Source organism: Perissodus microlepis, chromosome 13 (genome assembly GCF_051167445.1).
Source record: "Perissodus microlepis isolate ML-2025 ecotype Zambia chromosome 13, ASM5116744v1, whole genome shotgun sequence".
NCBI lineage: Eukaryota > Metazoa > Chordata > Actinopteri > Cichliformes > Cichlidae > Perissodus > Perissodus microlepis.
In genome coordinates, this window is record NC_140473.1 from 3,713,960 (window position 1) to 3,732,550 (window position 18,591).

The following is an 18,591-nucleotide window of genomic DNA, read 5'->3' on the forward strand; positions in this document are numbered from 1 at the left end:
CAGGTTCATTTTTGAAGTGGTTTTCAATCATCCCTTGGCATTGAAGTTTCTTTTTGTGCTTGGTATCTAGGCTCCACAGGGCTACAAGTTCTGTTCATTCTCAGAATATCTACATACGCTCCATAGCCTGTGAGATTTTTTTTCTTTAGTGGACTGTATGGCACAGAAGGGTTTTGAGGAATTTAAATACCTATATCTATATATACCGGGAAGAATGAGCTAGTATGATCTCCACAAAGTGCTCGTTTACGATAGAATGCATCTCTATATTTCCCTTTTTTTTTGTCTGACTGTCCATCCCTGGGGCTGCTGAGGTTCGTCCAAACCTGCTGCAGCACAGCTGCCTAAAGCAATTTTTCCCCTCCATCATCACCTGTATTAAATATCTCACACACCCCATCCCTGCTGACATGCCACCCCCTGCTACCTCGCCACATCCTGGACCTATTTCCCCACGTTTTTTGAGTCTCATCCTAGCTGGACCCCCTGGTCAGATTCACAGTGGGGACCCCTCCAGCCCATCAGAGAAGTAATTCACACTCTGCCTCATTTGAGTTATTTACTCTATTACCACCCTGGCTGGCCCATTCCCTGTAGCTACCCACTGAGACCTGCAACTCAGGCTGGGTACGCGGGCTTCCAGTAGGACTGGCAGTGCCCTCCGACAGCCCCCCTTCTACCACATTATGACGGGCGCTGCCACCTCAATCTGCAGCTGGCACGCTATGTGGGGGGTTAGGGACAAGATGAGTGTGGAGATTGCTCAGCTAGCTTAGAGTACAGAGGTGTAGATGGTACACTGGTGTCTGTTCGTGTGCATGCTTGCATGCATGTGTGTGTGTCACATCCTCTCCCCATTGGTAGTCTTCTGTAAGTCATTATCACACTCAAAGCCTGTGCTTCTCTCAGATGACTTGATAGATTTACATGACTCTGTCTGGGGACCTGTGAAAAAGACAGGGTCCAGTAGAAAGATAAGAGAGAAGACCACACCATCATCCTCTCCAAAATAAAAAAAGGGACAGTGCAGTCACACCTTAATAAAAGATGTCCCTTTTTGGAGGGTGGATGGCGCTCCTCATACTTCACACAATAGGCGCAAGTCTCCATCTTTTCCATTGTAGAATTGAAATAGCCCTCCTCATCAAAGATCCCCTCGAGCTCATCTGCCAGGGTAAGAAATGAATGATTTCACCCATCTTCTTCATCTCATTTCAATCTCAAACCATGTCACTTTCTTTCACTTATTGCTATTCAGTATTATTCCGGCTTTTATGAATTTACCTGACTGTAATACATTGTCTTCAGCGACTCAGAGCGTCCCAGAGAAAGGCGCATAGCCAATTGCAGAGACTATTTGGGATACTATTATAGTCATGTTGCAGATAACGCAGGAGCTTGGAGCTGTTGTTTGCTTGGACAGCCAGCTTTTTACATCACTGGGACAAGAAGTAATTTTGAGCCTGTGATTTTAGATACCTTTGACCTATGTCCAATAAAAGGAAGACAGGCCCCACACTTGATTCTTCAGCCATTCAAGCACACATGTTCCCCGGCCTCCAAACTTACCATTTCCACAAATTGAAAAAAACCCCCACAGATCTCAATAGAAGAGGAAAATAATTACAGATCAGATGAAATACACACTTAATTTTATAATATAGCTCTTTGTTATAGAAATTTATACTATTTGTGTGTGTGACAGGAAACAAAGACAAGAGAAGGCATCGACATGTTCACCTCATCAAACTGACAATATATTACATTTCATATTATTTATACTTTTGGAGAATATAAAAATAAAGATACTGATAGTGGGACCTCATCAAAGTTTATGATGTCTCAAATCCAGGGACACAAGGAAGACAAACAGACCCAGTGAAGAATAAGAAAATACCTGTAAGAGCAATGTGTGAGTTGTCAAATCAAATGAAGCAAATTTGAGTAAAAATCAAGGAGGGCTTTAAAGAAGAAAACAGTTTTTTGAATTAATTTTTTAAATTTCAGTAATTATGAGCAGTTTGAAATATTTGTCTCGCAGGAGTCTCCTAAACTCAAGGTCCACTCAACTGATTATTGATGCATATTTCTGAACTGTAGGGAACTGTGAGAGTCAGAATATCATTTAACTGTCTTTGGTGACATGCCCATCATGTGCTCCACCTCTTGCCCGATATAAGCTGTGATTACTGGATTCCCCCTTTGCCCCCCCCCCCCCCCCCCCCCTCGTATTTATCAAAGAAGAAATCATCTGAGTTAAACCACACTAGTGTACTTTTAGTCCATACAACTGGTTCAAATTTTGTAAGACCTTGTCCATGTTTTTTTTTTTTCAACATACTCGAGCACAAAGCACTTTTAACCCACTATTCTCTTGTGGAGTGGAAACAGTAGTATTCACAGAGCCACCATGCTGCTTTAATAGCAGTAGATTAAACACAACACAACTAGCTCATCACCATAAAGTTCCCATGCCAGTGCAGTATGTCGTGGCACAGCAGTGACTGTGACAGGGTTGGTTATGTAGCTACGTAGCTTCTTCACCATATTCATCAGAAAATCTGTTTTGTGAATATATTTGCATCTGTGTATGTGTACAGATGCATATCATGGTTGTGTCTGAACAGCTCAAGAGTGTTACAATTGGTGTTTGCCCTCTTGTCTCTCTCCCTCTCCTTGGTTGAGCTGCGGTAGCAGGTGTTGATGCTGCCTCGATTCAAAGTGTCGCTCACACCATTTAAAAAGTGAGGACACACCGTGTTTGTTTTGCATATGCTGGGATTTCAGGGTCTCAAAGCACACAGGTCCAACATATAAAACCAACTTCCTAAACAGTCAACATTTTGCTATTTTTCATTTTTACTTATTTTCTCTTCATTTTGTTTTTGGCTTATCTTTTATCACATCCATTTTATTCTTGTTTTTTCTCCTTTCTTGTTGTGTCTTATGCCCCTTTAGCAAACAGTTACCTCCACACTCAGAAGAATGACATTCAATTAAACATTTTTACACTGAAAAACTATCATATCATGACCCTTGGAAAATATAGGCCTGCAGTGAAAATGAGAGCTATAGTTTGTTTTGTCTGTCATCATTTTGGGAAATCAAAATCTAAATTTGAGCTTTGTTGATAAGACAGCATACCCAGCAGAGACACTGCTGGAACACTGGAACACAGTCATTTTAAACGTTATGAAGGACACTACAATTACAAAACAAAATTTACAGGCAAAAAAAATCCATCCACGCATCCTGGGGCTGGAAAATATCCCAGCTGTCACAAAACAAGAGACAGGGTACATCTTGGGCAAGTCACCATCCATCCAGGTTCATTACACTCAATTAATTCAATTCAATTTTATTTTATTTATACAGCGCCGAATCACAACAACAGTCACCTCAAGGTGCTTTATATTGTAAGGTAGACCCAACAATAATACATACAAAGAAAAACCCAACAATTGTATGACCCCCTATGAGCAAACACTTTGGCGACAGTGGGAGGAAAAACTCCCTTTTAACAGGAAGAAACCTCCGGCAGAAAATATAGGGGCGGCCATGTGCCACAACCGGTTGGGGTGAGAGAAGGAAGACGTGATAAAAGACATGCTGTGGAAGAGAGCGAGAGATTAACAACAAGTATGATTCAATGCAGAGAGGTCTACTAGCAAATAGTGAATGAGAAATGTGACTGAAGAAGAAATACTCAATGCATCATGGGAATCCCCCAGCAGCCTACACCTATTGCAGCATAACTATAACAACTTCTGTGCATTTGTGTTTTTCATTGTTCTTAATGATGTTACAACACTAAATATGAATTTAAAAAATGCAACTGTTTCCTTAATTAATGTTTTAAAGTGTTGATTGTCTCCAGCAGCGTGAGGTATGCATTTTACATTGGGCCATATTCACAACCAGTGCTCGGCCTCATGTGGTCAGACTGTATAGGAGGGTCCCAGATGATCAAGGCACTGATGCCAGTGACTGGCCCTTGAATAAAAGTGAGAAGCTCTGGGATATAATTCACTGATGAATCCAGTTTTCTAATTTTGCCAACCACTACCTTACTCTGCAAGGAACATTTAATCATACATTTTCCAGAACTTTATCTGCTTCCCATTCATTAATCGCCATTTATCCCTCTCAAGGCAGGCATTGCCGATTTGCAACAGTTAAAAACTAACAACCTGATTACCCCACATACATATTTTATGAGTTTTCTTTACTCAGAAGTACCACTGCAGGACTTGGTTGTGCATTTGAGCCTGAGAGGGTTAACCTAACATAACAGTCTTTGGACTGTGGGTCCGGAGTGCCTGAAGGAAACTGGCGTAGGCGCAGGGAGAACATTAAAGCTTCAGATGGAAAGGCATCAGCCGTAGAACAATCAAGAAACCTTCTTGCCGCTGTGCCACCTTTGCAACCCAACATGGGAGTAGAAATGCTCTTCCTGTAGAGTGCTTCATAATTCCCTTCCTACAGCTACTAGACAATAAAAGGCAGTCTCTATATATTCGTAGATACAAATCAGTCCAATGTCTGTCTAACTGCCCCTCCCTTCCACCTCCCAGAGGTGAACCCCCAGCCCCCCACCCCTTTCACACTTGCTGCTCTGCTTCCCTTTCTCTCCCCTTTTAAAACAGGTTGAATACACTGAATGTCTCCCCTCACTCTCTCTTTCCGCCAAAACTCATATGGGACCACCTCTCATCATTCCCTTCATTATCCATTCTTTCCACCACTTCTTTTTTTTCTTTTTTGCGGCTCCTCAGTTTCTTTTTCCCTCCCTCTGTTCATCTGTCGGTCTGTCTGGCACCTCGAGCGCTGCTAAGCCTTCAACCAGTGTCAAAACGTACGGAGCTGGAACAGTGGCTCTGCTGTGTTTAGGTGGTGGCATTCACACATACACACACACACACTTGGAGAAGCAAATGTGCACAAATTCAGCCATTCGCACTACGAATACACACTTGTTTATACACACATCTATGCTCACACATGAACACACACGCAAACACAAGTTCAGGCTTGTAGAACTATGATCTGTCTCAGACACACACATACAAACACACACACACACACACACACACACACACACACACACACACACACACTCTGGATGTGGATAATAAACAGCAGAGCAGCAGAACATCAGTCACATGTGTTTACATTATGGCATGGAGAGAGATATGACACGAACCAACCCACCGACAACGCATTCATACACACACACACACACACACACACACACACACACACACACACACACACACACACACACACACACACACGGTGATACTGAGAGTTATTGAGTCAGACAAGTCTAAGCCTTCCAAAGTTGGTGTGTGTGTGCATGTGTGTGTGTTCGTGTGTGTGTGTAATAATCCATTGGTTCTGTTCTGTGCTGATTCCAGGCGCTAAGCCCTGCCACAATTATTCAAATCCAGGCTTTTAGTTGCAGCACACCTCTCTCCATGGGCCTATGAGCCGGTAATCTTGCCTTTGGCCCTGCATTTCAAATGGCCTTAACTCCCATAAGGAATGCATATGAAGAGGAGCCACTAGTGGCTTAATCCGCCCTGTTTAAGTTGCTGAAACGTACACCTGTCACAGCGTCTCGCGCCAGAGCTTGTGGCTACTGATAGTTGAGCTGTAAATCCAAAGGCACGCAGCTTTTTAGGCCTTTACAAAAATTATCATGCTATTTTGCAGGGAGGTGTCAGGGGTAGAGCTTGAGAACCCCCACCTTTCTTCATCCTCCATTTATACGTCGCTTCTGGATTTTTTTTCCTCTTGGTTGGATTTCCTTTATTTCTGTCATCTATACTTTTATCTGTCTCCCACTTTAATACTGCTACTGTGATTATATATTACTGGGATTCATAACAGGTAATAGCACATGAACTAAAGAAGATAAAAATATGTAAAATCCCATGTTTAAATCTATTTCTGGTGATTAAATAACATTGAAACATCACTGGTATTTGAAAAACACTCAAGCGATAAACCTGTCAGTCAAGTGTTACAGTCAAATCAGAAATACTCAAACATTACAACAGACAATAGATGAGATATTCTGGTATAATTTTATTGAGTTCATTTTTATCAAGGGCTTCGTGCTGCATCTCATGATCTCAAGAAATAGTTCAGATTATATACTTCTGTCTTGTACAGAACTTTAGTTCCTAAAAGTTCTTTTAGGTTCTTTCTAAGTTTGGATTTGTAACTGTCACACAATACCATCAGGGACTCATCTGATTGCTCCCAGATTCACCGTGCATCATGACGAAACATAACCTCCAGTCATAAAGAACTTCTTCAGTGACAAGAAGAACAGTCTCGCAACAGATGGCGTTACCTAACAGAGCCCTGAGCTCACGTTCACAAAGATGCTTCACACGAACCTGTCCTTAGTCCCGCAGTGTCAGATAGTTCTGTTTTGTTAGGGAGGAAGTGTTTCTAAAATCCTCACATACACACACCTGCTCAGGAAACCTTGCAGGGCTGTTATTCCAAGTAATACAATTATGGACAATAAAATATTTTGAACCGAATCCAAAATCCTAGATGGCTCACCCAACAGACTTGCAAAACACTAAGCTCTCAATCTAAATGACACTCTTATGATTGTTGTCAAAAGACACCTCCAAGATGTCTTTGGCTTTGGTATAACTGCAGTATCTGCTCTGGAAGTGAGAAGATGTTAGCACGGCCTACCTGTCAACCATGAAAAATTGTTTTAATAGTAAAGGACAGTTAAATTATTTATTTATCTATTTTTTTTACTGCAACTACACAATCTAGCGGTTAAATGAAATGGTAATTTAATATTAGTGTCTGTTGTCCTCAATTGAATTGAGAGAGCTGCTGAATCAAATCAGACATCTCCTTTTTTCACATCAGACTTATTCACCATGTTGCTGTTTGTAGGTTTTTGATTGGTCAACATTGCTCCACAGTTTAGTGTTTTATTGTCACCTGTTGCTTTGGGTTGAAATTGACAGCATTAGAGGTCTTTTTTGTGTTTGCATGCAGACAGGGACATTTTTCAAAATAAAGGGCTTCAAAATTAGTATCAACGGCCATTTTAAGATCATGCCAAAGCATTTCAACCTGCGGCAGATTTTGGCTAGAGAAAAATATTCATTCACGCATTCAGACATAAACTTGCTGGTGTGTTTTGTATCAGTGTGCTTGAGTTTCAGGTCACAAACTCATGGCTTGATATTCTTCTTCAGGATTTCCACACATGTAGATAGAGAGCAGAATGCATGGTTAAATCAATTATGGCAAATCTTCCAGGTCTCGAAGCCACAAAGCAGCCCCAGACCAAGATACTACCACCACTGTGGTTGACTGTTGATTTGATGTTATTTTTATGAAATGCTTTGTTAGTTTTACACAGCATTTTAGATGCAACAAGATGCAAAAGTTCAACTTTTGTCTCATCAGTCCAGGAAATATTTCCTCAAAAGATTTGACAATCATGTTTTGTTTTGTTTTTTTATTTGTTTTTTGACAAATATGAGACAAGCTTTTGTGTTCTTTTTGGCCTAAAACGTGACAGATGTGCAAAAATAAGAGCTCAGGAAGGAGGCAGATACTTTTTTCACAGCACCATGGACTCCACACCCCAACTTTATTCTATTGCTTAATAAATAAATAATTTAAAATGTCACTTTTACTTTATTTTATTTTTATTTGAGCTCTAAAACTAACATTTAGGCTGTCAAAACAGATGGCTATTCCAAAATATAATACAGACCACAGACGCTCTCTATTTGATTCCCAAAGATTAACTCCTTTTAACACTCTGATTTGTAGATCGTCCAGTTCCAGTGGAATCAGACACATTACACATGTAGTCTTATCAGTATACGCACCCCATCATTGATCTCCAATGTGTCTCCAGTGAAAGCTGCCTTTGTGAAAATTGCTTGATAAGTAATTAACAAATATGTGAGAGCACAGTGTGAGAGCACGAGAATAGTTGAGATGCTGAGTGCGTCCTGGGACTCACAGGATTAGTTTCCAACACAGGTGTATACCAGCTATGCTCATTTATGTTATTACTTTATGGCATTTTACTTTTAGTGTTTAAACCCACTGAACAGTGTTGGTATCTATGTCCTTCAGGTTGGTTTTTCATATTAACAACTTAATTTGTCATTTCTTTTGATTTGACAAAGATCTGACTGGCAGCATCTGTTGAAATACATTTTCAGTCTGGAATTAGTATGTAGATGTTTCCATTAATGAGATTAGTCATAATGTCAAAAACTACCCAAACAAGACCCACATTACAATAAACTAGATTTTTCTGTAATACATGAAAAACACCAACTCCACCATGAGACCCTATCTACTATCTCTGCTTGCCCCTCCTGCTCCCCCTCCAAGCACGCACACCAGTTTACACACTCTGTGACTGTGGCAGGGACAGAGAAGAGCTCAGGACAGCTGCACAGCAGCCTCAGGTAAGACAGAAACTCCCAGTCTCATACACAAGGGACCGACATGTACGCCGACATCTGTTGACGAAAACACACACACACACACACACACACGCGTGCGCACAGACACGCACACACAGAGTCTTTGAACTTTTTCTTTTTCTTTGGCTAACAACAAGCTTTTGTTTTGGGCAGCCACCATGAGTTACATGTGGACAACTTTGCAACTTAGTACAAATCTCCCAGACTCTCACAAGCTCTGATCAGAGCCTGTGGTGCACAGAGGAAGGGGAGTTCTCACACTAGCTTGGGGCAAACACACCATCTCACACACAGACACACACAAGCACTCAGAGTCCCAGCAGTCTTCAGCTGGCATGCGTGAGGCCCGGCAGCTGCAGGCTGCCAGGCTGTCTGGGCCTAGACATTTACCCAGAAGAGGGGCACTGCCAGTGGGCTGATGCTCTACCCGTGGCCCAGGCCTAAAATAAGGCCTTCAGAGGTTTAGTCCCCCTGGCTTATGTGTGTATGTGTGTGTGTTTAATATTGCTGTAAGTGTTGGCAGTAATGTGTTGGCCATCTGGTAATCTGGACCCTCTAGGGCCACACATAGCATTACAGTAGCAGTGCTGCTGCCACAGCTATTTACAGGCCCACACTCTCAGGGACAGGGACACAAATACAGTACAACCACAGCAGCCAGCCGTATAGAGCTAGATCGTGACATCGCCAGTGGAATACATTATGGGACCACTGTTCACACAAGTCTGACTTGATTATGGAAAATTCAGAGGCAGATACTGCTTTTGGGTTTGAACGTTAAATTGTGAACATTACAAACTAATTTTAAAAGCAGGAATAATACATTAAACTTATGTAGTTACATTTCATAGGGCTGTTGCTATGTTATACACCACAGATTTTTTAGTTATCTTAGCTGTGTCTAAATAGCTGTATGGATAACTCCCTAAAATGACACTACTTTACCACATGCAGGTGCAGGGATAGCTCAGCAGGTAGAGTGTTTGCCCCATGATCGGAAGGTTGGAGGTTCAAATCCACTGAATGGCAGCCCTTGAGCAAAGTACTGTCTCTACACACTGCTTCCCGAAGGCTGGATTGGTAACTACCCACTGCTTCACTGTGTGAATGTGTTAAACGCAGAGGACTAAGTAGCATCCTACGCGATTAATAAAGTATACCTTATTATTGTTTAGATTCTCTTCACAAAATTGTGTGCACAGATATAGGAAAACTTTTTTTCATAAATGCACAGAAATGTGTACACACAAACACACACACACACACGAGCACACACACAAACACACACGCGCGCACACAGCCAGACTGAGACACTCTCACCTTCTAACTCTGCTGTCCTGTTTTCTGTTGCTTCATTGTCCATATTCTTATGTAATTTATGAAAATGTGATGTGCTGTTTGTGCTGCTATGTGATCCATGGACACCTAATGTTCTCCACCACCTGCTCGGCGTTTGGAGTCAGGGTCTTAATGTGACAGCGTGGGCGACACCGGACAGACCGAGAGCAGAACAGCCAATGACTCAGCAGGCTTCAAAAACAGCCAATGCCGAGAAATAATTGAAAATAAAAGTGCTTTATGTAAGGCAAGTGTGGTTAATGAGCTGTAGGCAAGTGTGATTTCTTTAGTTGGTATCTGCAAACCTTCTTTTGTTCCACTCCGTGGCTCTCTGTTACTGTCGTTTTGTTTTTTTTCCTTTGCTTTGTTACTTAAAAGTAATGCTTTGGAGTGTGTTTTGAGGGGCTGGTAGAGTATGCCACATTTTGTGTAGTCTAAGAGTTGGTTTGGCACCAAACGGTAGGGTGGAAGGTTGTAACTACTGTGACTTTGGCTCACTCCCTTCTCCTTTCAGTTCTTTGTATTTTTTTTTCTCCACTGGCCGCTCTTGTTCTTCAGTGGGCTATTTGTGGTCATGGATATTAACAGATGGTTACTTGTGATTTCTAAGACTTAATCTGTGTTTCTCTGCATCTAACACTAAAGGTGTATGACATCCAATGAGAAGCAAAAAGTTCAGCCAGTGTTTTGCCACATTTTGTCATTTCATGCAGGGATGTATAATTATTAAGTTGTTAGGTATTGTTCCTTTTAAAATTGTGAACATGATCAAATATAAATTCACCCGACACCTTAAAAAGAATACCACTGCCATAAAGTCTCCTTTCATGAAGCATTTAAATAGTTTCTGTTGTCACTATCAGGAACACCATAATGGTTTTGGTTTTGTTACTGTTTGCTGGTAATATGATGGTATATTGACAATATAGTAAAAATAAGTGTTCTTTCGTAGTTACTTCTGTAACTTCTGTAAGTGCACCTGGTGTGGAGATTGTCTCAGCTAATAATAACAGTCATAAAAAAATACAGGGCTCACAAGTAAACGTCCTCTCCCCTGAATAATTTCCGATCCCAGAGATGTTTGGAGCCAAGAAGGTATCATTTACAATTAGTTTATTTGGCAAAGTATGTTCTTACACAAGGTATGTAGCAGATCTCAACAAAAGACACGGAAAAAACAAATGTAAAGCATTGTAGAGTAGGAAAGACAACAACAACAACAACAACAACAAAAAATGAGAAGCTGATTTTGTAGTATATGTACTGGCCAGGCAAGATGGAGCTTGCCATTTTGTGCCTGGCAATTTTTGTGCAATGGCTTTAAAAAAGAAGATATGCCCTGAGATGCAAGGCCATATTTCTCATCTAAAATCCAAAAAGATTCCTCTGTTAAAGCTTTAGATTTTATGACACTGTGGCACAAACAAGAACTTTATGACATTTTGTTCACCATCCAGATAAAAACCAACACTTCATACAACTGCATCTTTTATTGGTATGTGTCTTTTCTTTGCAGACCCATCTCCCAAAAGGAGAATGCACCAATCACCTTGCTCAGTGCCCAGATGTGCATTTTCCTGAGGATAAGGATCTACTCTGGTCAGCTCTGTAAGTCTCTGTGACTTACCCAACAAACAGATTTGCAGACATTTATATGCGTTTTAGAAAAAGTGGAACTCCAGCTTTATTATGAACAGTGTGTTAGTGCTCTGCTAGGATTCACCAGCGATGACTACTCCTGTAAAAATAATTGTTACATTTTAGAAAGTTAATGTGCAGAGTGTTTCATTTAAATATTTAGTAGCTGTTTATAGGTTTTTTAAAATAGCTTTATATAAATTTGTTTTCATGTATTTGTGATTGCACAGAAAACATTCACCTTCTTTTCATGTCTACTGTTTCCTTTGTGCTCTACCTAGAATTAACTGTAGAGTTTGGCGAGTTATCCTTAAAGGGTTCCTGTACGTGGACAAAAACTCTTCTTGTGTGCATAAATTTTGTCCCCCAAAACAAAAAAAAAGGACTGTTAATTAATTAGCATGCAAAAGTGTAATAGATTCCTTTTTTGGTGTCTTCAGTTACAGTGTTCTGCCTACAATAATACCCCCATAAAATTTACATTATGACTGAGCTACCACGTAATAACTGAACGTTTGAGTGACTGAATATTCTCTTTTCCCAAGGATGAATGTCCATTTGATTAGAGGAGGTATGTGGACTTATCAGGGGGATAATAGCCTGACCAAAGGAATCAGTGCACAAAATGAAACGTCTCATGCTTCTCTGACGCACATAGGAAGCAAACGGTGTAATGCCAAGGGCATATCAATTTTCAGCTACATCATATCCTTATTCCATGTATGTTTCTTGCTCCATAGCTATGAAATGTCTTCTATTTCCATTTACACTGGACCCTGGAAACATGTCAAATAGAAAAAGAAGAAACACTTGTAACCTTGTCAAAATTCATGAATTTCAGAATTTGCAGGCAGGGTGGCCTTGAGGTCCTCCTCTATATGAAATGGTCTAAATTCAATGCCTAGGGTAAAATAGAAGTTCTGCAACAGGAACAGTGTAACTACTCACCAAGTCCCCCTAGAGGCTACAAGGTTGATTACAACTGCCAAAGGGAACATTAGGCTATTAGCTAATTTAAGTGAACAATACCAACACATACATAAAAGAGATTTTCTGATGTTTTGGCCCAGTTGGAGGCTCAACTTAAAGCTGACAGCTGACGGTTTGTGACACAGTGAGCTTTGAGCTAAGTAACTCTTCCAAAAAAAAACAAACTTCACATCAGTCAAACGAACTGTAGTAATATGTCCACTTTTCTCAACAGAAGAACCATAATATCAGTGGATGGAATGGGGGGCTGAAATGACACGAGAGTTGCATCAAATCTGCCTTTTTAAATCAATTTTATATATGTCCTAGAATTTGTATTTACACAACCCTTGTGGACACATTTTAGAGTCAGGTTGAGCTGTAAAGCCTGAATTTCCCCTTAGCAGGTGGCAGTAATGGGAAACTGCAGATAATAAAACAGTGACGAAAAAAAAACGTTAAGCAGAAGCAAAAGACCATTAATATCACAAAAATCTTATGAAATATGTAATCCTAATTGCTAATAGACTTTAATCTTTCTGTAAAGTTTGCTGTTGGTAAATGATGAAAATCCTTGTCCCATAAGCAACTAAGCTGCTCCCATGAAACTAATTGATTTTGCCAAAAGATTTTACGGTTTGAAATTTGTGAGCTGGTTACATGCAAAGTTTGCAGGGAGGGATTTGTTAGAGTGAGGATCAAAAACTGAAAAAGATTACTTGCATTAACACATTTCATCTGATATGCTGTTATACTTGCCCCTCATTTAGATTTACAAAAAGGACGAAACTGGGAAAAATAAAACATTTTGTTTAAAATAATGAGTTAGCAGGCAAGACACTGGCAAATGTATTTGTTTTCTTTTTTGGCCAACACTGGGTGTAAAATTTGTTGTCACCAGTGTTCTGTACAAATAAAAAAAATTATAGTTATCAACCCGATACGACAATTTTGTGTATTCATGGTCATACTTCTACATATTTATTTAGGTTATTCCAAGCCTTTTTCCTGTGTCCTAATGAAAACTAGATTTTGAGAATAATATCTGCAAAGTAATGACTCCACTATAATTAGCAAACACTATGGTTATGAGTGTTTTTGTTTGAAAAATTAATACCACATTCTGCTTTTCACAATTGGAAAACCAGTGGATTTGAGCATTTTACTCCTCCCCCACAGCCAACACTACGCACACACACACAGACTCGTCCCACATTTCTATGTCCATACTATTATCCATTTTTCACGTCCAATTGCTCTGTTATGGTAATCGTTGAAGGCTCGCCATGGGCTGATTACTCACAGCTGACTTCAGAAGCTTCTCCCTCCTCTCTCCTGCCGTTTTCCTGCTGGCTCTTAATGCACTATTAACCCATTCCTGCTTATTAATTCCTTCCCAGTCATTGCGAAGCGTCCACTCCATGATATCTGTCATCATTCCATGCCTATTAGCTCCTCGGCCAACAGTTATTTCAAGCGTGCCGCCACATTTCTTTTTTGTCCCCCCCTCCCTCCTCTAACAGTCTGTTTAAGGAAGTGTAATTGCTGTGGGAGGGGGTAGGAATTTAGGATACTGCTGCTCCAAGTCTGAGCTTCAGTTGTATTCTTGTTGGTCTTACAGTATGCGATTACGGAGCCGGTGATCTATTTGTTCTTTTTGTACTATGACTGACAACGTGTTGATTGACTACTGCAGGGTTGATGTTGTCTTTCAGTCACTATCTGGACAGAGCCTCTTCTGTAGTGCTTTTATCTACGTGCAGTGAAGTGTTGTTGTAGGCTCTCAACTACCTTTTCCAAATGTGAATAAAATGACCAGATTATATCATAAGGATGGTTTTCCAAAATACATTACTTGATTTGTTGGCTGACTTCTAGAATATTTGACATTTCCATTTCCATTGCAGGAGTTTTCTTCCTCTTCTTTCTCGGGTGGGAGGGGAAGGGGGGTGTCTAACTGTTTTGGTAAACATATTGTCCGTAACCAAAGTTTCTAAAACAGACCCAGTGCTTTCCTTGGTGGAGTACAGCTGTTATAAGTCTGTCTGTTGGGTCTTTTCTAGACAGATATTCTCCCTGAGTACTTTATGTTCTCCTGCTATAAATCCTAATGGTCTGCTCTTGGATGAAGAACAGGAATATTCCTCACAGTGGATCTTGGCAGCTGAATCTGGAACCTCTGCTGGTGTCAGGGCCTGTGGTTTTGGACTGTCCTGAGACATATGGAGGAATGCTGGAATAACACAAAACCCTTAAGTTAGCAGGGCTCAACCACAGATCGTCTCAGGTTTCTGTAAGACCACATTAAAGTCGAGTAGTAGCTCTAAGTGTGGTCTTTTTGATGGAACTTTTACTGATTTTTCTACAGCCTGGTTACACATGACTCCACAGCATCAATCAATCAAAAGCAGTGTTTGTTCTACGTTTTTTCACACAAACGCTGGGCCCAAAGCAAACTTGACCACGAGTGGCCCAAAAGTGCCAAAGCAATGAAAAACTAAATTATAAAGACAGCTGTTACTGCAAATGATCTAAGACAATAACTACAGACTGGGTAGCAACCACGACCTAACAGTTGTGTTGATATTATAAGATGGTGCAGTCTACACAATCCAATTGTGGGTAAAACCAGTAACACTAAGCTATATCTCACATAACTCCAAGTACATCCTATGGAAAAATGCTAAAGACTGTAAAAAAAACAAACAAAAAAAAAACTGGTGTGCATGGTGAAAATTGTTTATCGGGATACAGTAATGTCTGGCAGCCACAAAAAAGTTACATTTTTTTAATAGGGTTGCTAACATAAACAATGTACAATGAATAGTTTCAGTATTCATGAATGAGATTGCAAAGAGCTAAACAGATATTAAGTGTCATATTCACATATTTGAAGTTTCTTATATATTAAACTGCGCATTTCACCTCCTTACACTTTAAATGGGTTGCCAGTGATCTGGTGGATGTAAGTGTACGTCTCTCCATTTTGCCATTATTTTGTCGTTACCATTTGCCTTTTAAAAGCTTTTCCATTTCACAAAAGAACTCAGAGAATCATTTAAAGAACTCCAGGCCTTGTTTGTTTCAGTTATGGTCAGTGTTCATTATGGGGCCATACACTGTACGATTTTTGGCTCATTTTGAGCCGATTTTTCAGTCGTGCGACCGTTTTGGTGATCGGCCTGAGTTTCACCTTCATCGTGTGTCGTGCATCGTATAGAATACGTGGGGTAACGAGAAGCGATTGATACCTTACGACCAGCTCCCGATCATCAATTGCTTGGTCGTAAGAAAATCAAACCTGTTTGAAATCCTGTCGGCCGTTGTGAGGGTGTCACCGCAGCCTCTCACACCGCGCATGGGCAAACACAGAAATGCAAAGTGAAAAGACGGAGCAGCACGGCAGTGCAGCATGTGATCTGGACACAAGCGATGGAGGCATTAATTGTAGAACTTTGGAAAGGTCATCCGAGCCTTTTCGATGTGGCCTCACAAAATTATCACGACCACAACAACCGTGAAAATAGTTGGATCTACACTGCTGCTCAATCACAGCTGCCTGATCAATGTTTTTCATTAGCAATTTAGCAAAGTTGATAGTGGTGGTGTGTGTGTGTGAGTGAAAGACAGAGAGGGAGAGTGAGCGACAGATTTTCTGTTATAACCTTCATGTTATGGATGCACAGTGTGAGCACTCAGGTCGCATCAGAGCATCGGGCCATATAGTGTGAGACCCTGCATCGTGACCTACGAACTTCTAACCCCTGCGAGTCAATCATGCAGTTTGAGCAGAAGCTGAATAACGTGACTGAAGAAATCGCCCAGCTTTAGGCAACAGTGAGAAAGAGACTGGGCAAGAATGGCATCCGTGGGAGTGCTCCAAGGTGAAAATAACTGCTGACCAAAAAAGCCATAACGGCTCATCTCATTTTTGCCAAAAAATGTCTTGATGATCCCAGGACTATTGGGAGAATATGCTGTGGACTGATAATACACAAGTTAAACTTTCTGGAAGGTTTACACTTTGTTTCATCTGGCATAAAACTAACACAGTGTTTCATAAAAAGAGCATTGCAACCAACAGTCAACATCGGTGGTGGTAGTGTGATGATCTGAGGCTGGAGGACTTGCCTTTATTATTCAGACCATGAGTTCTGCTCTCTATCAGGAGGAGAATGTCTGGCCATCAGTTCATGCCCTGAAGTGCAAGTGCACTTGGGTTATGCAGTAGGACAATGAGGCGAAACACAACAGCAAGTCCACCTCTGAATAAAAGAAAGTAAGAAAGGAAAGAGTCTGAGTGGTCTAGGGAAAATCCAGTTGGCATGACCTTAAACAGGTCTTTATGCCTTTAAACCCTCCAATTTGAAAACAATTTTGCAAAGAAGACTAGGCCAAATTTTTTCCACAGCTATGTGAAATACTTATTGCTAGTTATAAGAACGCTTGATTGGTTGTGTCATCCCTGAAAGCAAGACATGCTGTTATTAAATTTGCAGGGTACTAACTTTTTCACATAGGGCCAGATACGTTTGAATAGCTTTTCCCCCTTAATAAATGAAATGAAAATAAAATGATGTCTAATTTAGAAAGAAATGCAGAAATTACAATCATGAAAGAGAAACAAGTGACGGGTGAGTAATCAGTCTCTCACACTGTTATGAAGGAGTTCTGGTCCACTCTTCTTTATAAGGTCGTTTCATTGAATTGAGCCTTGTGGTTATTTATTCATTTATAGATCCCATAAGGTCCTGCCACAGCATTTCAGTGAAGTTGGACTTTGACTAAGCCGTTACAAATTCTTTTCTTTTTCAGCAATTTCTTTGTGCATTTGCTGCTGTGCTTGAGGTTATGTTGTATGGTCTGTTGGTGTAAAGAGGAGTTCATGGTCAATGGCTACAAGGTGCCCAGGTCTTGTGACTGCAAAACAGCCCAAATCAACCCTTCAACTACTGTACTTGGCAGTTATGAGGCGTTTGTTATGCTGTGGTTGGTTATGACTACATACATAGCATCAAGAATGGAACTGCTTATAACTAAAAGTCCAAGTGGAAACAGAAAGAATAACTTTCATCACTGAATTTAACCATTGTCATCAGAAACTCAGCCACATAATTAACAGACACTGGCAGATCTTAAAAGCTGAACCATCACTGAAATGTCTCTCCTTAGATCATTTCGAAGAGCTCAAACAATCAGAGATAATCGAGTACATATTTTTTAGCCAAGCAAACTAAATGATGCTTGGCTTCACTTAAAAGGAAACTTTAGTGCACCCAGAAAGCATTCACAACACTTCACTTGTTCCACATCTTGTTGTTATGGCCTTATTCCAGAATGGATTCAGTTCATTTTTTTACCTCAGTACTCTACACACAGCATCCCATAATGACAAAGTGAAAAACATTTGCTTGAAATTTATTACAAATAATAAACAAAACTATAGCATTTTACAGTATTGTCATTGTCCGGTTGGAAGATGAACCTTCACCCCAGACTGATGTTCAGAGTGCTCTGGAGCAGGTCATCATCATCTTTGCACATTACTGCATTCATCTTTCCCTCAATCCTGACTAGTTCCCCAGTTCCTGCTGTCAAAGACATTCCCATAGTATGAAGCTGCCACCACAAAGCTTCACTGTAGAGATGGTATGGACCAGTTGATGAGCGTTGTTTGGTTTCCTCCAGACATGACACCTGGGATTTAGACCAAGAGTTGAAGCTTTGTTCCAGCAGACCAGAGATTTTTTGTTTTTCATAGTTTCAGTCCTTCAAGACCCTATTGGCAAACCTCAGAGAGAACTTGAGAGAACCCATGCAGACCCATGCAAGAAGAAGCTCTTCTTAGTTTTTCACAGGCATGCTTATAGTCCTGTGAACACTTTTATTTTTACATGAATGATGAATAATGAATGTTTACACACTAGCCGCTGCGTAAATAATTAAATAATTATGTTACCAATGCTTTGAGCCATATTCTATGGTTACTTTTAATGGAAGACGTAAAAAGTTCTCGAGGTGCTCTGTAAAAATTAGTCAAACTTCATTTTGAAAAAGACAATAAAAGGAGCTAAAGAGCTTTAATAATTTTTATAGACAATTTTGCACCGATGTGGCACCTGTTAGTGTCTAAAGAATTGATTGTCTT

At 40.4% G+C, this 18,591-nt stretch overlaps 1 protein-coding gene across 12 annotated transcripts in view; it reads left to right on the forward strand.

The window, feature by feature from the left end:
- LOC146374509 (uncharacterized) overlaps window positions 1-18,591 on the forward strand; it is a 462,267-nt gene that overhangs the window by 241,971 nt on the left and 201,705 nt on the right. For 4 of the 12 annotated variants that reach the window (XM_084948994.1, XM_084948993.1, XM_084948996.1 and 1 more), the window contains exon 6: window positions 11,353-11,444. The exons of the other annotated variants lie outside the window; for them this stretch is intronic. In XM_084948994.1, coding sequence (XP_084805120.1) covers window positions 11,353-11,444 — 92 coding nt within the window. The remainder of the gene's footprint in view (window positions 1-11,352; window positions 11,445-18,591) is intronic. 12 annotated transcript variants of the gene reach the window in all.